Source organism: Xyrauchen texanus, chromosome 8 (genome assembly GCF_025860055.1).
Source record: "Xyrauchen texanus isolate HMW12.3.18 chromosome 8, RBS_HiC_50CHRs, whole genome shotgun sequence".
Classification (NCBI taxonomy): domain Eukaryota; kingdom Metazoa; phylum Chordata; class Actinopteri; order Cypriniformes; family Catostomidae; genus Xyrauchen; species Xyrauchen texanus.
Window position 1 is genome coordinate 39,436,902 of NC_068283.1, and position 24,712 is coordinate 39,461,613.

Consider the following 24,712-nt stretch of genomic DNA (forward strand, 5'->3'; position numbering starts at 1 on the left):
AACAAGTAACTAAATCACATATCGTACTGCTGGAGAAGAGAAGCTGGATAAATATGATTTGGTTTATGTAATAGATCTATTTCCTGTAATTGCAAAGGCATTTGTGAAACATCATAATCTAAACTGTCTAAAGTGAAAGAAAATCCACAGTCATTTTTTTGCTTTTGGCGTCTTTAAAATAATTTAACATTTGCTTGAAGGAAGCTGCAAAACCACTTGGTTGACAGCATATATAATTTAGCTCCCATCCAATGCCTCTGGATCAGTTAGCCGATGTTGTAACTGTGGCTTAAAGCCTATTTAAAGAGAAGATAAGGTCAGTGTAACAGGTCAGTGTCAACTTTGTAATCCTTAGAAACAATGCAAAGGCAATACACAGTATAAAACAATTCAGATTTCTAAAGAGCCTAATACATATTGATGTCGTGTAATGGAAAAGATGATAGTAAATACTGTATATACCAGTTTTTGTATTAGGAGATACAATACTTTACAAGACTGTTTTTTAAAGCACTGCACAGTGATTAGAGATCTGACACCTTCCTCCTACTTCTGTTTAACGTTCGCATTTTTCACAACCCCCTCACAGCAGCTGACATCAAAGAACATCTGTTTGTTGTGCAAACCCACTTCTGAGCTCCATGTTAAGTAATAGCAATCAGCAATGTCAAAACTTCATCCAAGACCGGTAGCTAAAAGGGAGGTAGAGAAAAAGAGGGTGGATGAACCCAGGTGTGGCTGCAGGGACAGAGTGTACGTTCTGAATTTCTGTGTGTATGTTTGACTTTCATATGAAAAACCAGCAGTGCATCCAATCAGGGAACAATTGGGCTTTGTCTTTCCCGAGAAATTAGGCTGCTTTCTCCTAGCTGCAATGGGGCATAAAAACCACAAGCCATTAGGCACAGAAACACATGATCACTATATGCTACAGTATACAGTTCCTCATTAGAGGAATGTCCTCTCATAGTAATACTGGATTTAGTGAGTTTACATGTAGAAGAGTAAAATCAAAGCATACCATCATCTAGAACAAGACACACAAAACAGGTATAGCAGCCTGTTTTTAAAGGGCACATTTTCAGTCTTCCTTTATTATTCTTTTTCTCTTTTCTGCTCTAGATTGGTAGATCACCCTTTTAAGTGCAGTCATAGAAACTGTATCAAACCAAACTGATATTGCAGTGAAATTACAAACTTTAGCTAAAATCAGTCTGTGCTTACTGAAATGCGCAACACTGCACCCCGTGGCCAAAGTGGGAAGTATTGTTAGGTGTATGGGGACATGTGAGTGGCATTTTCCAGGTGTAATGTCCACGGAGGGGTGCCAAAAGTGATTTGTTTTCAGCTGCACAGGTTGTAAAACTGTGAACCCCCTAACCCAAATCTCAAACCTAAACCTAACCATCAGTGGAGTACAAATGTAGTATTACATGGAAAATTGCAATGTCTGAATTGTGCTTGTCATCAGAGGCACATGAACACACAGGCTAACACAGGCTAAAGCCAAGGGGCCTACAACTCCCAAAGAGCCCAGCTCACGCCGTCCTCCACCCCATTTTTCCCTATCCATGTTCGTGGGAGGAGTGTGTCTAATAAGGGAGATGCTGTTGTTGACACAGAGACAGTGCGCAACTGTGAAAGTCTGTGTAGTGCATATTCATCACACAGCAGTTCCACCCAACTCCTCGGTCAACAACTGGAAGGGGGCCTCAACAGAACAGCGAGCCCATGGGCCAATAGGTCAGTTAAAGCACCCCTGCTTGTCACTGATTATGCAAATGCCATTACTTCCTGTATTCAGAACCTAGGTGGCCCAACACGCTGCTGACACAACACACTTCTGGTCACACCACAGGGGAAGATAAACATACTATGCTGATGCAAGAATTTCTGATAGGAGGAGGCACTTGTCAGTGAGTCGGCATAATGTGGCTGATCCTAGGTTTCCATAACTCTTGGAAACAACATGCCCCTGGACTTCCCCTTGTGATCATATTCATCAAACATGTTTAAATCTAATTTAATCTCAATAACATATAAAGCTAGTGGGAAATACCATTATGAACAGGAGCTCTGAAACGGACAGCAGAAAGAGTAAAGATTAATTTACATATCATTTGGAGTCTGAAGTACACAGTGACAAGCACATGCAAATCTTTATGGCCTTTCATGCTACAATCCTGGCCAGACAAACACTTGACTTTTGGTTGCTTATTTGCTGTATAAACAACAGGGAGTGCACTGTCAGAGCTGTGTCTAACTGAATCATACCCCTGGTCCATTCTTTTCTTATCATGTACATACCCATCATTAAGACTTGGTTGCCTGGGGCAGTTAAAAATGTGATGTGTGATCCTAGTTTGAATTGCACTCATAAGCTAACAGTGACGTCAGCTAAATTGGTTACACTTTTATTAAATAGTCCATGGATAAATCATCATCAATACGACTAAATAATAATTAATAAATTAACTTAAATGTACTTGGCAGTAAATATCAACCATTAAATTGTTTCTTTGGCTTAACACAGCATTTTACCATGTGCCATCTTCCACTTTAACGTTTAATAGTATCTAAGCGAGGCAATTATCAGGGCAAAGTTTTCCCAGTTCAAGAGGAGCTGTGCGCTCCTCAGGTTACTCGCAGAGGATTAACGCGTTCAACTCAAGACCGAAGAGACCGCATTTAAATTTTTAATGTCGCTGTTTTCACAATTGCAGCATAATAATCTCTAGGGGTGGGTAAAAAAAAATTGTTTTAATCACAATCTTCATTTGAACGTCTCGATATCGATTCTTAAATCCCAAGATTCGAAAAATTATGATGCTGGCAATGTTTACTCAAAAACATAGACTCGATTAAAATTAAAACATCATTACTCGTTAAGAAAACATAGTAGTTTATTGTTAGGTCAACTAAATAACTGGTTTTGATTGCTACACCGATAATGTTTATAAGTTAGTAGTACTGTTTGTGTTTAAAGTGCACTGAACATTACAGTGAGACACAGAACATAAAACAAGTATAAATAGACATACAAATAATAGAACATATAACAGAATGGCATACATATGGTAATGTATGTGTAAGGTAGGGGTATGTAGTTATTTGATTAAATATATGAAAAAATATTTCCACATTGGTTCTGTATTGTTTACATTTATTCAGTTTCCCATTTTAAGACGTCAAATACTTAGCCAAACATCTATTCATTTTTTCAGAATAAAACTATTTGTTTGCAAAGCATTGTTTTTATGTAGCCTAGAGCAAGGGTCTTCAATAGGGGGTCCGGTGCCACATGGGGTCCATAAATTACTGTTTGATCCACCACTCGTAATAATCACTCACACGCGAGTGAGAGACAGTACCGCCATTCCCTATAAGCATATTACGCAGTCTGCCTAGGGCACCAACTCCCTAGGGGGCACCAGAAACTTCACCAGCTGCCCTTACTCGCACATTATATGTTATTTAAGGTCCCGGCAGTAGTTGCAGAACACAACCGATTGCCTCACGCTTGCATTTTATCCTCACGCTCCCACGTCCCTGGCGAGAGAGGAGTGTGTATTTTAGTCCATCCACATTCTGAAGCCCCTCGATCCTGCATGCCAAATCTTCCTCTTGCAGTAATCCTTCCTCATATTCGTGCATCCTGTTTTATTTTGATATGGACTAAACAGAACGGCGAACATTGTTAAAGTTTGACGATATTAGCCCATCGCCCATGCGCATTACGAGCCGCTCATAACGCAACACATATCATGTTAAGCAGCGCTGCAGTAGAGGTTAGCGTAAGTAAACGCATCTGCTTTACATTTTTTGTGGTGTGTGAATGTCAGTCTACAGTTTCTTTAATTATTAGTCGCTTTTTGCTTTCAGAACAATAGCTTATACTTACTTAATATACAGTATAGACCTATGTATATTTAATATGTCTAAATATATAGTTACCACTGAGGGTGACTGTCAAATCAACATAATTAAAGGTACATATAGTCATTTTGTTCTCATTACAATGTTTTCCTCCTACAGAAATCAACAGTAATTTTGAAACATATGTATAAAATTGACTAACATGAGATGAAAGCTCCAGGTATAGGCCTATCAGTAACCTTATTAAAGTTTTTTTTTAATCTTGCATGGACAGTGTGTCTTTAAGTTTGTCTGTTTATCTGTCTATTTTTGTTTTCTTTTTTGGAGGGGGGTGTGGCACAGTGATTAAAAAGGAAAATTAAAAAATAGCACTTCATGTCAAACAGGTTGCAGACCTCTGCTATACTTCATTTAATGATTATTTTAATGGCTTTGCAATGAAAACATCATCAAATATGTACGTTTTTATAGGCATAAAATGCAACACTCAATTTTCACTATTTAATGGGGGTCCCTGCTCAATCTCTCAAGGGGTCCTTGGCCTGAAAATGGTTGAAGAACCCTGGCCAAGTGAATTAATTTCTATAGTGAATAAAATGATTTTATTCATTGTTTTACCTCCAAAGGCATAAGCACGGCATTTTCTGCTAGCTCGTCAAATGAAAAATGCTTCCCCCCTCCCTCCCCTCGAAAATGGCAACCTCTGTCTGTTTAAATCATACCAAACTCTGCGAAACATATTATCTACAGTTGAGTCACAGGCTACGCTATTGTGACATGTCCGCTCACTACTTACTTACAATTTATATTTATTCAGTCATTTGATCTACTTAGGGGCATAAATGCCACTTTAACAGTCATGTTTGCGAAATATGAACATGGAAATGATAAACGATACCTCTATGAATAGCTCGTCTTTCTTGTGGTACTAGGTAACGCGTGACGTCAAAGACTCTTTACGACGAGTCCAACGTAAGTGCATTACAACGCACGTCATTAACTGATGGTCAAAGGAGCCAATGGGCTTGAAGAACTACTAAAGCAGGACCCGCCCCCACCGCTCAAGCCTGACCAATCATATGTGGGGATTCGACGTTCGTATTGTTGTGACCTCTGGAACCGCATCTCCGCCCCACCGCGTGCCCGTGGCGGAGGAAAACTATAAATACAGGCGGATGACAGTAGTTGGGGACGAAATTGTAAAACACCCAGATCGACGGGGTGAAAAGGAGCTTATTGGGAAAGTGAACCTGAAGAAAAAAAAAAGAAGAATAAGAAGAAAAACCTCTCAGAGGAAGATAAGAAAATTAAACATTTCAAAAGTCTACCAACTGGAATACGTTTTGTGTTAAATAACTCGATGCGAAGGAAGTATTTATATATGCAATTGTGTGTTTATTTGCACTAGTTAAGGCTGCTACAACTACTGAATATCTTTATTTAATAAGACGCAAGTAAGTATTATTGCATTACTGTTTGATGCATTGCTATATTGTGATTGGCCATTATGCCCGAGTATTGATCGTTAGTGTCTATTTTAGGTCAGTAAAACCTTAAGAGAATTTAAATGAAGGCAGCTTGCTGCGTCAGTCGTGGGCCGTAGACATAAAGACCTGAGAAGGATTGCTAACTATGATAATAAATAACGATATCAAAAACATTTAAATCAAATTATACATTTTCACATGTCATTGAATAGGATATACGTTTGGTTTGCCTGTATAGTCGTTTGTATTTCTTAGAATGCTCTACATCCATCCAGCGTCTCTTATATTTTAAATGATATGCTTTTTCTTCATAGATTACTTCACAGATATCTGTTCTTAAACTGTACATTTTGTTCCCATGGTCTCTTTAATCTGTCCCGTGCACTGGGTGTGAGCGAAGATACGACTTGTGACGGCTTATGCTCCCTTCAAATGTTCTAACGGAACCAATTTAGCTTATGCATTCTTGTATTTAACGCTTAATGTGAACCTTTTATTCGTTTGGTTGAATAGTCAAGCGTATCTTCTATTTATTCGCTCGTTCGACGATCATACCCGTGAATGTGCGCGCGATGACTAGATTCTATCGCTCCGCGTGACGCGACGCATTTTAACGAAAATGGATAACGAGCTACATATAAAGTTCGATTATGACGACAGCAGTGGATTGGTTACGGTTGTGCAGGGTCTAGTCAGGGCATGTTAGTTATTACATAACACTATCAGCTCCGCGAGCCCCAGTGCATCCTTCCTGAGTCTGTATGCAATCATACACCGATCAGCCACAACATTACAACCACCTGCCTAATATTGTGTAGGTCCCAGCTAAAACAGTGCCAGCATCTTAGAACAGCATTCCGAGATGATATTCTTCTCAGCACAATTGTACAGAGTGGGTGAGATATCATAGACTTTGTCAGTTCGAAGGAGTCTGGCCATTCTCTGTTGACCTCTCTCAACAACAAGGTGTTTCTGTCTGCAGAACCGCCCCTCACTGGAGCAGTTTTTTGTTTTTGGCACCATTCAGAGTTTATTCTAGAGACTGTTGTGTGAGAAAATCCCAGGAGATCAGCAGAAATACTCAAACCAGCCCATCTGACACCAACAATCATGCCAGGGTCCAAATCACCGAGATCACATTTTTTCCCCATTCTGATGGTTGATGTGAACATTAACTGAAGCTCCTGACCCATATCTGCATGATTTTATTGATTTTATGCACTACGCTGCTGCCACACATTTGGCTGATTAGATAATTGCATGGATGATTGTTGGTTCCAGTTGGGCTGGTTTGAGTATTTCTGGGATTTTCACACACAACAGTCTCTAGAATTTACTCTGAATGGTGCCATAAACAAAAAACATCCAGTGGGCGGCAGTTCTGTGGACAGGCCGAGTGCCTTGTTGGTGAGAGAGGTCAACAGAGAATGGCCAGACTGGTTTGAACTGACAAAGTCTACGATATCTCACCCACTCTGTACAATTGTGGTGAGAAGAATATCATCTCTGAATGCTAATTTGAGATGCGGGTTGGTGCTGTTTTGGCGGCACGAGAGGGACCTTCACAATATTAGGCAGGTGGTTTTAAAGTTGTGTCTGATCGGTGTTTAATTACATTGTGTGCATGTCATATGCTAAAATAGTAATGAAGTAATTTTGTCTTGAATTTAAGTTGATTAAATAGTTTAGCCAATGCATATCTTCTTTAAAGCAGTGAAGCATGATGTTTAAGCTGCTGTTCAGGGTGTGGGGTAGTTTGTCTAGATGTGTAGCTATGTAAAACAAAATTTTACTTTCCTTGTCCGGGGTTACCTCAAGTAGAATTTGCGAGTCATCCTATGAATACACAAAGGTTGCTTCCAGTTAAAAAAAGTGTAAACCTAAAAGGGTTTTACAGCCTGAATTTTTCTGTAATCTATGTACCGGTGCTTTAAATATATATTACAGGTTAAATACAAGTTAAGTTCAATCAACAGCATTTGTGGCATTATGGTGATTACCACCAAAAACTATTTTGACATGTCCCACCTTATCTTTAAAAAAAAAAAAAAGAAGCAAAAATGGACTAGAGAGGCACTTACAATGTAAGTGAATGGGGACAATTTTTGACCAAAAAAAAAAGCACTTACATTAATTCTTCTGGTAACACTTGGGTATTGTTAGAGCTGTAAAGTTGTTTAAATCGTCATTTTATGGTTGTTTTAGGGTTTGCGGCATACGTTGTCATGGCAACGAATTAAAACTGGATATAACTTTACACGAAAAGATTAGTGAGCAATTTTATGTTCGTTGCTTACGTCTAGTGGCTATACTTTTTGAGTATTTTAATGTTTACAAATTGCTCCCATTTATTTCTATTGTAAGTGCCTCACTGCAACCCAGATTTTTTCTTTTCTTTACTTTTAAAGAAAAGGAGGGACGAGTCCAAAATAAATTTAGTAGAAATCGACATGTCATAAATGTTGTCCATTGAGCTTAACTTGTATTGAACATGGAATATTCCTTTAAGCATCCCATGAACCAATGAGCCAGAGTTATTCATGCTACTTGTTTTTTCTTCTCTCCAGGAACTAGATCAGTCGTTTGTGGATTGAGACGTTCCCTCTGCAACCAGCACTTTGCTTTCAACCATTTCCCCCAGGTTTCTGTTTATTTGCCTGGCTCCAGGCGAGCTTTGCCCCCCTGGTGGCTTAGAAGACAACACGAGAATTCAAAACAGTCAACGGTAATAACTTCAGGGTGGCACAGCAGCTATGCAGCTTGAAATCCAAGTAGCACTCAACTTCATCATTTCATACCTGTACAATAAGCTGCCCCGGCGACGCGTCAACATTTTCGGCGAGGAGTTGGAACGACAGCTGAAACAGAAATATGAGGGTCATTGGTACCCGGACAAGCCATACAAAGGGTCTGGATTCAGGTGTATACATGTCGGAGAGAAAGTGGACCCAGTTGTGGAGAAAGCAGCCAAAGAAAGCGGGTTGGACATTGAGGATGTCCGCAACAACCTGCCTCAGGACCTCAGTGTCTGGATCGATCCTTTCGAGGTGTCTTATCAGATCGGAGAGAAGGGACCCGTCAAGGTGCTCTATGTGGATGACAGTAATGAGAACGGGCTGGAGTTGGACAAGGAGATCAAAAACAGCTTTAACCCCGAAGCCCAGGTCTTCATGCCAGTTAGCGAACCCGTGGGCATGTCTCCCACCTCCAGTTCCCCGTCCCCGCCTTTTGGCCAATCGGCAGCGGTTAGCCCCACCTTCATGCGCCGTTCCACACAACATTTAACTTTCACCACTGCCTCCTTCGCTGCCACCAAGTTCGGCTCTACTAAAATGAAAACCAATGGGCGGAACGCAAACAAGGTGGCCCAAACCTCCCCCATCAATCTGGGCCTAAATGTAAACAACCTTCTGAAGCAGAAAGCCATGTCTACATCAATGCATTCGCTCTACGGCGTCGGCTTAGGCGGGCAACAGCAGAAGCCCTCCGCCCTGTCTCCAAACGCCAAGGAGTTTGTGTTCCCCAACCTCCAGGGTCCGGGCAGCCCAAGTGCATTGTTCCCTGGGGAGACCTCACTGAGTCTCAGCCCTCTCCCGTACAACAATGCCTTTGATGTGTTCGCGGCCTACGGGGGCCTTAACGAGAAGTCCCTTATGGACAGTCTGAATTTCAGCTTGAGCAGCATGCAGTATTCGAACCAGCAATTCCAGCCAGTGATGGCCAACTAGACAACAAGAGTACTACTAATGACCAGAGATATGTGATGGGATGGTGGGGAACACATATTTGGAAAGTGCGAAAAAGAAAATGGAAAAGCAACACTTCAAATGTAAAGTCCCAGTGAATGAGTCAAAAGATTACGAGCCCGAGGGTGAACTACTGTGTTCCCTTGAGTACTTTTGTCATTATTTTTTATTATTAAGCTTGTTTTACAATCAAGCTTAGTTATCTAAAGTCATATATTTTTTTTTCTTTTGCTAACCAAGCACAAAATTATTTTTACTGACTGTTTTAAGATATCTTTATGAAGAAGACAACAACAAATCAAGGCCTCTAATAGTATTCAGCATATAGCGACATAGCCAATTTTCCATTGGCCTGAATACTGAATGAGGATCTTTTTTCTAAATGTACAATTAATTTAGTAGAGAGTTTGTAAAATATCAGAGTATATATATTGTTTCTATGACATTTTGCATTTATATCTTTTTACTACTCCAGTGATCTGTGATGGCTGCAGCAGCTTTTGTTATATTTTTTTTAATTGAAATTGTAAAATGAATCCATCTACTATAAAAACATCTACTATTCTAAAGATTGTGTACAGAATATTACATTGTGTTGGGATTATATAAAAAATATAAATGATAAAAAAAACAAGAGTTGTATTTTCTGTTAAGAGTTCAAAGATTTTTGCTATACTATGGACATAATGTAATCGTATATTAATTTTGTACCAATATTGTGCAATACTTGACAAAAACAAATAGTATAACAAAGTATTTGGAGTCAGTGTCTTACATGTAAAGAGGGACTGATAGTTTATTAAGTTTGTATTAAAATGCTTGAAATTATTCTCTGGTCTTAATGGTCTGGTCTTTTGATTCATCTACATGTGTACCAGAACTTTTAAAGGTGAAAATTAGTTTAAATATTGGTAATTATTTATATATTTATATGTATTTTCCAAAATGAAAATTATCTAATTTACTCAGCCTATATGCCATCCCAGATGTGTATGACCTTCTTTCGTCTGCTTATCTCAAATGAAGGTTTTTACAAGAAACATTCAGCTCTTTTGGTCCACACAATGCAAGTGAATGGTGACCAGAATTTTGAAGCTCCAAAAATCCCTTAAAAGTAATCCATGTGACTCCAGTGGTTAAATAAATGTCTTCAGAAGTGATATGATAGGTATGGGTGAGAAACGGATCAATATTTAAGTCCTTTTTACAATAAATTCTCCTCCCTGCTCAGTCAATCTCCACTTTCACTTTCTTCTTGTGCGTTTGGTGATTCACAGTCTTCATGCATATCGCCACCTACTGGGCAGAGAGAAGAATTTCTATCAAAAAAAGGCCTTCAATATTGATCTGTTTCTCACACCTATCATATCACTCCTGAAGACATGGATTAAACCACTGGAGTCTTATGGATTACTTTTATGATGCATTTATGTGCTTTTTTTGAGTGTTAAAGGTTTTCCTCTTGCATTGTATGGACCTACAGAGCTCAAGTATTCTACTTAAATGTTAATTTGTGTTCAGCAGAAGAAAGAAAGTCACACACATCTGGGATGGGATTTACATTTTTGGGTGAACTGTTCCTTTAACATAGTTGCATTAATCATTATTGGACTAATTAGGCTTTTTTAAATTAATGTTTAAAAATCTGATGTTTGCCCATCTCATATTAACTTGAAAAAATATTTCCCCATGCTTAGTAGCCATGACTCATAGCTGCCAAATCAGCATGTATACATTTATTTATTTGGCAGATGCTTTTATTCAAAGTTGCGAAGTTGAAATGTATATAAAGCAGTACCTTTTGGAGATGAACACTGAAGTTTTTACCATCTGATGTGCTTGGAAACGCACATGATGCTTTGGTTATATCTGTTGTTGTCAAGGTCAATTTTGCGGTGTCCAAAATTTGGATTAGTGGTCTGATATATCACAGAGACTGATAAATCAGCCGATATTCAGACTTTTTTTTTATTATCGGCATTGGACGATAAATGTTCCCGTTTGGCCGATTTGTTACTTGAGGGTGCCAAAAATCTGCTTGCATGTGAAGAAACTGAGTCATGTAAACAACCAGTCACAGTTCGTTTTCTTGTTACATGCCATCGTGTTACTACAATAATAGGACAGTGTGCAACACAGTCTCATATACCACTATTGAAAATGCTCCTATTTTGCATTAGTTTCAAATCAATTCTTATCAGTTATGCATTATGACTTTCCTTGATTCTAAAAATAATCTAAAATTAATTTATTTCCAGTTTAAAATGATAAAATCCCAGCCGGTGCTCCAGTGAAGTCTTTTGGATTCCTCACAATGAGAGGAGTTTTGCAGCATCTTTGTTGTAATTGGCCCTCCATGTTTATCATAGTCAAAAAAACAGGTGCTGCATGGCTAAGCACTTCACAGTTTTTCTGGTTTAAGTAAGCAACACTGATCTATATTAAGTGCTCTAATTAAGTAAGTTGACTGAGCAAAGTGAATTGAGGGGGGAATTCACAGATGTGTTAACCCACAGTCTCACTTTCTGTCATATATTTAGTCTCCCTTCCCCTCATAATGTTTGTGTTCAGTAGAGCGAGCTTCCTGCCTCTTGCATCTAAATGGACCAACACCGCTGTGACTCTCGCTGTGAAAGAAATGGAAATCAGGACATAATGCAGGATGTGGTACTGCACTTTTATTAATTATTTCATTAATATTGCTTTTACAGGATCGTAATATTCTGCTGGGTTCAATTCTTAAGAATTATGTTTGTTTGTGTATCCTATTTTAATTGCTGAATTTTTTATTCTTAAGCTAAATTAAGTACTTTAGGGAGTGGTGGTGGCGTAGTGGGCTAAAGCAAATAACTGTTAATCAGAAGGTTGCTGGTTCGATCCCTACGGCCACCACCATTGTGTCCTTGAGTAAGGCACTTAACTCCAGGTTGCTCCGGGGGGATTGTCCTGGTAATAAGTGCTCTGTAAGTCGCTTTGGATAAAAGCATCTGCCAAATATATAAATATAAGTACTGTTGCTTTACAAAATGATTGATTATGGTTTATATTCCAGAACTCTGATAAAGAGTGTATAAAACCTGACCAATTTAGAGAGAATATTCTGTATACTGAGGGTTGGTCACCCTACATTTTAAGTATGTGAAATATTTTGAAACCCCAACCAACATGGGCAGTAGGATATGATATCACAATCTAGGCCCCAGCCTGATCCCAGGAACATTACATTACTATGGCAACATTTTTGCAAAAGGAAATTACTTGCTTCATTACACGTTTTTCCAGTGAAATGTCCAGCAGGGGGCACCAAAAGCGAGTGAAATGGTTTTGTAATCGCGCAAGGTTTTTAAAGTGACTATTAGATGGTGGTTTTAAAGATTAAAACGTACCTTCCCAACCTAAAACTTAAACCTAAACCTAAACAATAGTGTTCTAAGACAGCAAATGAGTAAAAAAAGTAAACAATACGGACATCCTTCTCACCCTAAACCAACACCCAAGCCTAACTGATAGTGTCCTAATAGCAGATGCGATATTAAAATCACGTTTACTGAAGCAGCTGTGTATTATTTTCGCCGCTTCTATTCCATTTTTGTATCACATAAGTGTGTCTGTAATATAAGCGTCAAAATGAGCGGTTTTTCAGATGACAGATGAAAAGAGTGTTTTAAAAGTCGTGGATGTGATTTGTATGAAAGTGAATAAAACGTACAGTTGTTGTAACACCTCTAGATTTGGTGTGATGAAACAATGTGACACATTAAAGTCAGTTTGCAAAAAATGTGTTACAGTACCTTGTTATGTAAAGCACTTTGAATTGCCATTGTGTAGAAATGTGCTATATACGGTAAATAAACTGGACTTAAGGCGTAGGCGAGGGAGGTACAGTAGGTTTTGTGAATATAAACTCAATAGAGCATAAACCTTTCAATCCTCATCTGTTTGGGAGAACATTTCACTCGCTTTTAGCTCCACACAGTGGACATTTCACCTCCGAACTGCTGCGATGCATGTAATGAATCACAGAATATCATTTTGCAAAAATGTCGCCAGTCACGTAATTTTCATAGGAACAGTCCTGGTTCATAAATCTCTCGTGCTTGCACCTGTTTGCCAGGGCTACTCCCTTTTTTCAGAGCACAACCTCAGCCCGATCTGATTACCACAAAACAGTCAAATAAACAGGCTGGTTCCCATGCTTGGCTTGTTTTGATTGTCTAAGGGGAGGTCAGGAAAATAAAGTCCTCAGAGGCCGTCTGCCTCCGCCTCTGTACTCGCACTGCCGTATGTGGGTGTTAAGTATGGCAGCTTGCTTTCAGTGAGGCTGTGAACTTCACCAGCTAAATGAGTCAGAGAATGAGTCGCAGCACATTGAGACAGGTGCAAGCGGCAGGGTGGCAGCAGGAGACACGATTACACTCTCTGTTTATGGCCGAATGCTGGGGGAATAGTACAGCAACAGATTGGGAGCACCTCAGCCTCTATCCTCAGGGGAGGGGAGATGAGATGTTGTGGGTGATGAAACAGCGGGGGATGATGGGAAAAATGAGTGCTTATTCACTAAGGGGGTTCACTTTGATATTCTTAAAAGAAAAGAAAAGTAAAAAAGTGTATTACTAAAGTTCAGGGGGAGCATGTTTATAAAATACAGCCGAATGTAAAGTTCCAGCAGCCCCCAAAAGTATTTTAAGTTGACATTTCTATTACCTTTAAAGATGAATGATTTTCATTGCTTTAGATAACAGAATATCAAACTAAGTGGTAGTGTAAGCTCACAATGCTAGTTTTTAACAACACTTTTCTGAGCCATTTTTAAGATGCTGGTCCCAAGGTCATTTAGTTCCCACAGGTGTCCTAGCAGAGTAAGCATGGGTGTAGTTCTTTACATTAACTATGAACATGTTCCACACATTTTTGACAACCATTATGACTTTCTTTCTTCTGATGAACACAAATGAAGATTTCTAGAAGAATATCTCAGCTCTGTAGGTCCTTACAATGCAAGTGAATGGTGACCAAAACTTTGAAGCTCCAAAAAGCACATAGAGGCATCATAATAGTAATCCATACGACTCCAGTGGTTTAATCCATGTCTTCTGAAGCGATCCAATCCGTTTTGAGTGAGAACAGAACCTCATAGATTTTACCACAGACATCCCCCTCCTGGACTGATAAAGAGACAACCACTTACCCACCCTAAAGATCAAAATGGCATCTTAGTATCGGTCCTGATAGGCCTATTTCTATCAGTGGTGCCTGCAGCTGAACGGCTGAGCGCTCTGACTTATTTGAGAAACATTTTCCCTGACAATCTGACAACATTTCAGCAATCATTACATGTGTAACATATTTCAGTCAGACTTGCATCATTTGCAAATCGTTGCGAATTATTCCGATTCGCTCGGACCGCTTACTCAATTAATTATTTGGATTCTTGTATGCAGTGGATATTTCCCTACAATCAATTGAAACAAAAGGACGCTTTTTTGAGAGGTAACTATGAGAAACTTTATCAAGTGCTGTCATGTGAATAAGGGGCTCTTCACACCAAATGTTTATCTGTTTTCCTATGGAAACATGCGGTAGACAAGCATAATTGGCGTGTTTTCAGCATCTCTCAATCTTTTGTAAAGTTAAATAGATCATAAATGGTTGAAAACATGTCTCCAGACACCTGCGTTCTGATGGGGTCTCTACTTTAACGATTTGCCATCCGAGCGCCCCCATTTGAGGAGCATATCTTCACTTAGGTCACTTAGAGATGACATCCTGTGGGTGCCCCTGATTTCTATAATATTTTGAGTGGAAAACCGTTAAGTGTAACACGGTTGTTCCTTTGAGATGACCCATTCCTACTAACAGTTCATCAGGAATCTCAGAATCTCCCCTTTTGTGACAACCAAAGTGATCCTTGCATCAAAGACAACTTATATAAGTATAATAAATGTCTGATATTAGTGATTGTGTCCATCCACAAATTTTTCTCTTTTAATAATTCGGTTCAAAATTCCTTTGCCAAATCGAATTCGCCCAGTTTAAATGGCCCAAATATCCCAGTGTAACCCTGGTGTCCTGGCCAAATTCCCCCCATTGACCCCTATCTATCATGGCCTTGTACTGACTCCATCCTGAATTGGCTATGCCGCTTGCACTAATCCCTACCAATAGCTGATGTGAAGTGCTTTGAGTGCCTAGCAAAGCCTACTATACAAAGTGCTTTAAGTGAATTATTATTATATATTATGTATTATTATTATTATTATTATTATTAATTACAGGAAAATTGTTGTGTTGCCTTTACTGGTAAACATACCACATGTGCTGTTCACATATACATCAGTGTGGAAATTTATAGGTAATGATACAACTTCTCATTAAGGGAAACTGGCAGAGCAAAATTTACCAGTAGTCTAATATGAAAAATGCAGGACATATTCTGGAAAAGACTGTATGTGTGAAAGGGGCTTATGATAGTGGCTGGTGTTGTTTGAAGACTTCCAGTACCACAGGAATGAAACACAATACTGTTGAAACGAGCTTGCTGACACATTGTTTTATTTTTCATAGAGAAGCAAGGAATTGTGTTTGGACTTCACTCTTCTCACAAGCTGCATGTTACTTCACCTGCATAGAGTTTTGCATCATTCTCTGCTGTTTTATTAAACAACCTTATTAAGGTTTAAAGACATGCACCCACACAAGACCCGTTCCATGTGTTCTGATGGGTTTTCCCCCCTTGTGGAACCAGTTTCAAATAAGTCAGGATACATAAGAAGAAAGAGTTACACATCTTCCATTGCCATAAATGATATTTCAAAGGTAGGATTGATGCATACTTGATGTATCACCACTTTCCTCAGTATATTTTGAATTTATGTTGTCATAAATAAAAAATATGACGACATATAAAGAGGACAGTCATGTTAGAATTATGAGTAAGGGTCAAAGGTGAAATCTGCCCATGGCGGTTTGGCTGTAACATCACAGCCTGAAGGGTTAACAAGGTTAAATGAATCAGATGTTTAATATTATATAATGTAGAAAATACACACACATATATATATATATATATAGGTATATATATATGTATAAGTTTTAGGTTGGGAAGGTACCTAAAGTTTTAGTTTTTTTTAATCTTTAAAACCACCATCTAATAGTCACCTTAAAAACCTTGTGCGATTACAAAACCATTTCACTCGCGTTTGGCGCCCCCTGCTGGACATTTCACTGGAAAACTTGTAATGAAGAAAGATATTTCCCTTTGCAAAAATGTTGCCATGGTAATGTACATTTTTGTTTTAATTTCAGAGCTGTATATAATATTGTACTTTGACTAAAAACAAAGCAAACATAATATTGCATGCACCCAGGGCTGGACTGGGAAGAGAAATTGGCCCGGGATATTACAACTGGCCCAAAACTTGTGGGTGGTGATGGTGATGTTGATGTTGATGGTGATCCGAAAGCTGTTGAGCGACCCACCGGCCCGCTCAGTTCTCCCGATGGCCAGTCCACCCCTGATCGGCCCCAAAGTGCGTCGGCCCACTTGCAAAATGCCCTGTGTGCCAGATTACCAGTCCAGCCCTGCATGCACCATTGGTAAGTGATCTTGATAATATTGGTGTGGAATGTTAAATGTAGCACATCCCCTACATGTATAATCCAGTAGAATATAAAGTTTACTTATGAACTGAGAATACTATTGTCCATTGTGGCTCTGCTTTAACTTTGACATCTTCAACATTATATATTAAACTAGAAGACAAAACTATACAAGTGCTATATAATCATTTGTCATCTCAGATTGAATTCTTGTTTGTTTAATGTAATTATTAAGCCACGTTTGAATTGAATTGCACAGATATTTGTGGAGTCCCTTTTGTCATTGTGGGAATGTGTAATTTGTTTAAGGTGGTTCTGATTTATGATATACTGTGGAGATAGCATGTGAAACAAACATTAAACCACCAAAACATGGCTAAACACCAAGTGCTTTAAATATTTTTTTTTATTTAGCTGTGCAGATAACCTGTGGCTGGGCCTAAGCTGATTGAATGAACATAGGAGGGTCTGCTTCGCTCTGCCTGCCATGGGAAGTTTGCATAACTCCTTGGATGCCACTATTTTCAACAACACGTTAATGTGGAAAAGCTGGCACACTTCCCAAATGCTATGACAGGCAATGTGCAGGTTCTCCCGAACTAGCTGTGTGTTTGGTTATTCTTCGCAAGCCTATTTGTATATACTGTATATTTTTTGTAATTATGCAAACTCCATTAAGAAAGAATTTAGATGTCATTTGAAAAAATTTGACATGCTTATTAAGATTCAGCTACTGAAATAGACTTTGCTTTGTTTTCCTTTGCTCAAAGAATCAACATGATCACCCTTACACATATAAGGGAATGAATGCAGACAGAGTGTGTCTCGCAAAGAAGCTCAGACCGCTTCCCCGAATTAATGACTCTTATGTGCAGGTTCTTTTGAATCTATGCCACAAAACATACAGTGTTTGCTACAGAACAAATAACTTATGTCACAAGTCATTCATTCATCAAGTTAGTGACACCAATGTGAGTGGTGGTGGCGTAGTGGGCTAAAGCGCATCACTGGTAATCAGAAGGTTGCTGGTTCGATACCCACGGCCACCACCATTGTGTCCTTGAGCAAGGCACTTAACTCCAGGTTGCTCCGGGGGGATTGTCCCTGTAATAAGTGCACTGTAAGTCACTTTGGATAAAAGCATCTGCCAAATGCATAATGTAAGGTTACCAAACTTCATTGCAGCAAGTACTAGTTCATTAATTGTAGTCACTTTCAAATGGTAAATATACATGAATTTGCAATACAACTGCATTTCCACAGGAACCACACACATAGTAACCATTTTCCTACTGGTCCAAGACATTGTCTATTAAATACATCAAACAATTCTAAATGTTCCTTAGCTTGACATAAAACTGGCAATCTGGAATAAGCTTCACCCCTTGTGCAGGCCAAATGTGTACCCTTGGATGGAGAGTGCACGCATACCCAATGTTATTCTGTTAATACAATCCTGTAGGCAACTTTGTAACAGCTGGAATAGGCCATTTGAAAGGGAACATTAAAACAAAGTTAGTTCTAAATAAAAATAAACTCTACTTTGGGTGGCAGTGCTGCGAAAATTATGAATATTAATAATTGTATGCACTATAAACGATATTGATCAACAGTCATTTTTTATGACCAATTCAAGCACTCAAATAGATATATTCACATAATATGGTTATTTCATCTCTACATCAGCCACTATCAGTCTTGGGATTGTGTTAGTCAGTAGATGAACACATAGATCAGCAAATTAATCAAGAACATGACTGTGGCAGGGCGTAGGGCGGGGCCGGGTCGTGATCCTACGCACCCGGTCCCGTATTAGGCTAATCAAGCCTCTGAGGTTTAAAGGTCAACTGCAGAGTATCGTGCGGGAAAGAGAGATCGTATATGGACATGTCCGTCATGTGTGTGTTTATGTTGTATTTTAAGTTTCTCATTAAAATATGATTTATATAGTCAAGCCGGTTCTCGCCTTCTCCTTTCCATTGATCCCTTTACACTGGTGCCGAAGCCCGGGAAGGAGGAGGGATACGCCGTAGTAGAGTTCTCGCCACTACCGTCCACCCCAACTGAGCAGCCGCGGCCATCTGCCGGGGGACGAGGAGCCCTGCCACAATGACTGATTGGTCTAGTGATTCATTTTTTAATCTAGTTTTTAGAGCTTCTGGTTTCTAATTCAAACAAATATAACTTTTTATTGTAATAAACCAAAATTGCATCTGTATGTCAGTGGATGGGTGTTACACTTTAAAAATAAAATGCAATAAGTGAGACGAGAGTAGAGGAAACACAGATTAGAGGAATGAGGAAGCGGGAGATGGCAAATCCAACTCAAAGGTACATTTATTTATACACAAATATGTTCCCTTTACTTTGTAATGATGAAGCTTCAGACATAAACTCAAACGATGGCTGCACTGACACACAAACATGTGCAGACTCGGCTCTTTCTCCCTCACTCTGAGGTCTGGCACCTTTTATTTCCCCTGTCTTTCACTGTGAACAAAGAAACAGCAATTACCGGCAATTCATCTCAGGTAGAAACCGTTACTGCTTCCTCTTTCCCTAGGCAAACGCTCAACCACGCCCTCACACAAACCTTCGATAATAGCCATCCATCCAGCCCCAGGAACTGTCTCACCTCCTTTTTGGTCTTGGGTATCAGGCAGGACGCAATCACTGCGGTTTTATCAATTTGGGACTGCACCTGACCATGACCCAAGTGGAACCCCAGATACCGTACCTCCACCCACCAAATTGTGCACTTCTTCGGGTTTGCCATGAGCCCCACTCATCGCAGAGATCTCAGAACGGCCCCCAGATGCTGAATGTGCCGCTGCTAATCAATACTATAATAATGATATCATCCAATAGGCAGCAGCATATGCAGCATCTGAGGACCCTGTCCATAAACACTGAAATGTAGCCGGGGCCCCAAACAAACCGAACGGAAGGGTCACAAATTGGTGTAAACCAAACAGTGTGGAGAAGGCCGTTTCTTCACAGGACACTGGCGTTAAGGGTATCTGTCAGTATCCCTTTGTTAAATCCAATGTTTAATAAATAAAATTTCGACACCGCGTTAACTTTCCTATAATCCACACAGAACTGGACCGAGCCATTGCTCTTAAGTACCGGAACCACCGGACTGGCCCAATCACTGTGGGATTCTTCAACAATTGTATTTTCATTTTGTCAGAGTGTCCTGTGTCACTCTATACAACCAATCTTTTATAATTGAAAAATATAGATATGTGAGTGCGATGCCCAGCTGGAGACATTGACATTCAATCACTTTCACTTGGTCAAACGCGTGCTTCAGGGTTTCCTCTCGGACTGCTCTAGCGGCAAATCCCCTGCTGGGAATTCCCTAAGGGCTGGGGTGGAGGACTCCTCCCCTTCCCCAGCATCAGCCTGATGCGGAGCAGCCACAGACGGCCCTGGCCATGCCTCCCCAGCGCTTCACACCTCCCACAACGATTTACTTTCTCACAAGACCCATCCACACACAACCCCTTCAATAATGATCGAATTATTAGTTCCCAAAATTAGCGGACGAGTAAGGCAAGGACTAACCACCGCCTCAAAATCATGCTTTTGTCCCCGGAATATTGCCGTGATGGTTACTATAGGATAATCATAAATATCCCTGTGCACACTTCTCACCTTCATCTGTTTATTTGCCTCCAATGCCCCGTTTTGAAACAAGAATTGGTGAATGGAGATTTGATTACAACCTGAATCCGGACTCCTTGGTCAACCCTGAAGCACGCGTTTGACCAAGTGAAAGTGATTGATTGTCAATGTCTCCAGCTGGGCATCGCACTCAAATATCTATATTTTTCAATTATAAAAGATTGGTTGTATAGAGTGACACAGGACACTCGGACACATGAAAATACAATTGTTGAAGAATCCCACAGTGATTAGGCCAGTCCGGTTTCAGGTTGTAGAGTGGTGGTGGTGTAGTGGTCTAAGCACATAACTGGTAAACTGGTAATCAGAAGGTTGCTGGTTCGATCCCCACAGCCACCACCATTGTGTCCTTGAACAAGGCACTTAACTCCAGGTTGCTCTGGGGGGATTGTCCCTGTAATAAGTGCACTGTAAGTCGCTTTGGATAAAAGCGTCTGCCAAATGCATAAATGTAAATGTAAATGTAAATGAATCCACCAAGGCTTTAAAAGTTTGAAGGAGGAAGAAGCATGATGGCGCCGATGTGTGTGACTGGCCGTCTACATTCGGGTCTCTTTGTTATGTTTGTTGTGTTTGTTATTTCTTTTTTACCTTGACATTTTTCAACCCTGTTGGTGTATGACTGTCAAATGCTCCTTGTCATCATTGAGGCTTTGCCAAACACTAAAGTGAAAGGACATCAATTCAAATTTCCATCCGCTCCCCTTCTGGCAAGCGTTCCGCAACATCTACGCCAGTCTCAGTGGCCTCACATTGGAAGAAAAAGCCAAAGAAAGAGAGGAAAGCAGGGTGTTATAGACGTTAAGCTGAAATTCCACCTTGAACTTATACCTGCCGATCCCAATTGCATGGATTACCCCGGTGATGAGTTTGTCTGCAGCCGTTTGTCTGATGGCGATCGCTGGAGTTGGCTCACCAATGGGTCTTTCCTGTGATCCAAGACTCTTTCCTTAGCGTTCCTTGGTGTCAGTCGCCACGTCTCCGTCAAGGTGAAGTAAACCACTGCAATCTTCATCCACTGTGCCGTGCAGTACAGCCGACTGGCGATGAATTCTGGGTTTACCAGAACCATCGGTTTGGTGAAAAACACGTGGGCGTGCACTGCTGCCGGGGACAAGGAGGCTGCCCCCTCCTGGGGAACTAAGGTCCACAGCACCTGCCAGTCCTCATCCTGGGCTGTAAGAGCCCTATTGAGTCTATCCCTCACAGTCTCGCTGCCATTCCTGTCAAAAATGAAAGATGTCGCTACTGTAAATAAGGTCCATGGGTTGTTATTTGGTGACTGAGCCTATCACTCCCTAACATCTCCTTGTGAAAGAAAAGAAAGAAAATAATCTACATAAATTACAACAACATTTTAATTTTGGGTGAGCTATCCCTTTAATCAAGTAAGAATTTTTATGTGTTCACAACTTTGACTCTTCTCATTGGAAGGTAATATTAGTCAGTTCAATAGAGTTTGTCAGGTCATCATGTGGTTGTCCTCTCTCAGATTCGGTTAATGATGGTCTAGTGGGAAAATGAGTGCAAAAGAGAGTGAAAAAACAAAGAGCGAGAGAGAGAGAGAGAGAGAGAGAGAGAGAGAGAGAGAGAGAGAGAGAGAGAGAGAGGATGTGAGGTTTGGTGTCTACGTGTCACTTTGCCTCATTACCATATGTGACTGTTTATGGCAAGATGTGTAATTGTCCATATATGTTCAGCGTTTCTGTGTGTGTGTGGCCACTGCGTGCAACAGTGTATCAGATAGTTATGTGAAATCTTCCCCATTAATTAAACTGCTTATGCAAGTAACTACTTTGTTTAATTGTGGAATATCTCTGAAGTATCCTGATGTGCAATATACAGCATGTGGTCCATCTTCATACGTACATTGGGACCTGACAGTCTGAGATCACATTGAAAAATTGGGATTTTATTCTCATTTAAACCTCGAAAGGAAATAAAAGAAAGCTTTGGGAATAATAATAATAATAATAACAAAATATACAAATAAAAGTTATAAAATAATTATGAGATATTGGCCATGTTAAATCATTTATCCAAAAGGTCAGATTTTCTTGATTCTCAAATCATGATGGGATAACATCGCTCATCAGGTTTTAGCGCAAACGTGTGAAGAATCACTTTCATTAGTTGTTTCAGACTTTTTGCCCATTCGGTTCATTATAAACATGTTTATATAACTTTGTTTGAATACACTTAGTACTGACTCAATATGTAGTAGCTGTACAACCACACTAAGTGTGTGAGCTTTTCATACCAATACTGGTAAGACTCAGTGTTTGGCAGCAATGATAGATTTTTATTAGTAGCTGGTGTGATTTACTGGCTGAAGCCCATAGTTGGCTTCAGTCGATGTCAGCATCGGGGACCGCCAGTTTTAGCAGGGGAGGGTGTAAACACAGGCTGCTCTCAGTGAGATGAACAGAGGAATGCCAAACCACATCACTGAACCTACATTTACAACTAGAGCACTCTCTAGCCCTCAAGGGAGCTGCTGTAGGCTTAATTATGTAGGATGTTAACTGCACATCCAGGAGATGCATTATCTTATGCCGTTAGGTTATATAATGTAAAATTCAAGAATAATGAGTGTGAAAAGAACTGGTTAATGGTGAAGCCAGCCAGGGGTATGGTCTAACGATAATAATTATAAACCATGGTCAAATCTTTTTGACTGTCTAATTAGTCTAGGGGAGCATTCTGAACCCTGCTGTAAAAGCTAGCTAAAACCAGGTTTTGATGGTAGCTGGTTTGGCATGATCTGGTCGCTGGTCCAATCTGGTCATTTATGGTCATTAGTTGGTCCAATCTACAGTAGTCTACATGAACAATCAGCTAAAATACCAGCTGGTGGACCTGGTTTAGATCATTTTGCTTAAATTGTATCAAGCCCAATGCATGTTCCAGTTAATGTTCAGATTGTGTATCAAATGTTTGATTTATATGAAGCATATGCAAAGAAGCTCATCTCAAGCGCAAACATAATTATTGAAAGAAAAGAGGAAGTTGGGTAGAGTCTATAGACCTTTATTGCTGTGATAGGTTGAATTATACGTGCAAGCTCAAATTGAACGTTCATTGGGAACTCCATTAAAGTGTAGTAGTGTGATTCATTCTAGGTGCTCAATACTCAACCATTGAGTGACATTTTGCCCAGAGCTCCAAATGACCCCTCTCTTAATAAGGTCAGCTACAACCTCCATTGCCCATATCAAACTGAGACCTTGACCCAACCATACACTCCATCCCCTAAGATAGAAACACACAAATCATTCCTTTGTCAGCTGTCAAATACAGCATGTGAGTATAAATAGCTATGGATTGGAATCTCATCTCTTATCTCTGCCATAGCCAAAGACACATCAGAGAGCCCCAAATCACAGTCATGTCCTCCTACAAAACCTGCTCTGTTGACCTTTCTTTCCAACTGAGTGTATGTTTGTGGGTGGATATACTGTATATATATACAGTAAATACTGCCTCATCTATTCTCACAGTCTATTCCTGTGTTGACGGTTGTATTCAGTGGCTTTGAGACCTGTGTTAAAGTGTAGTAGTTGTTTGAAGCTTTGCATGCAAGTTTTAGTGGACAGAAAAAGAGGCTCTTGAGCAGGGATGGGAACTGGAAGGAATTTAACAATTTCGGTTCTGGTTCACTTGACGATTACAGTTCCATAAAGGGTTATAAGTGCTTTTAGTACTTTTGAGGAGGAAAATATTTGGAAATAATGGAATAAATTTGGAATAATAATCATATGGTCACATGAGTGGTCACATGACCACTCCACATACAATAAAACAGCTTTAATTACGTTACTGATATGACTGGAGTCGTCATCTCATGTGAGTGTACATGTTTTTAAAGAGATAGTTCACCCAATAATGACAATTCTCTCATCATTTTCTCACCCTCATGATATCTCAGGTGTGTATGACTTTCTTTCTTCAGCAGAACACATTTAAAAATACAGAATATAAAAATATCTCAGCTCAGTAGGTCAGTGGATGGTGATCCGACTTTTGAAGCTCCAAAATCCCAGACAGGCAGCATAAATATCATTGATAGGACTCTAGCAGTAATTCATGTCTTCTAAAGCGATAGGATCTCTTTAGGTGCGAAAAAGATCAATATTTATGTACTTTTTAACTATAAAACATTGCTTCCGGTCAGCAGCAGTATACGCATTCACAAGAGCGCAGAGTTCACACGGTTTCCCGTGTGACGAAATTCTGTTGGCATGTTACGGAAGTAATCTCACGTTCTTCTTTCGGATGAGACATCCAGGATAAGCACACAAACACACCATTGTG

General features: G+C 39.8%; 1 protein-coding gene across 1 annotated transcript; it reads left to right on the forward strand.

The window, feature by feature from the left end:
• The first annotated feature begins 5,060 nt into the window (after positions 1–5,060).
• Positions 5,061–9,931, forward strand: LOC127647802 (protein Tob1-like). Its single transcript, XM_052132271.1, has 2 exons — positions 5,061–5,330; positions 7,931–9,931. Exon 2 carries the CDS (start codon positions 8,117–8,119, stop codon positions 9,089–9,091), a length of 975 nt encoding a protein of 324 aa, XP_051988231.1. The 5' UTR covers positions 5,061–5,330; positions 7,931–8,116; the 3' UTR covers positions 9,092–9,931.
• Positions 9,932–24,712: the final 14,781 nt, after the last annotated feature.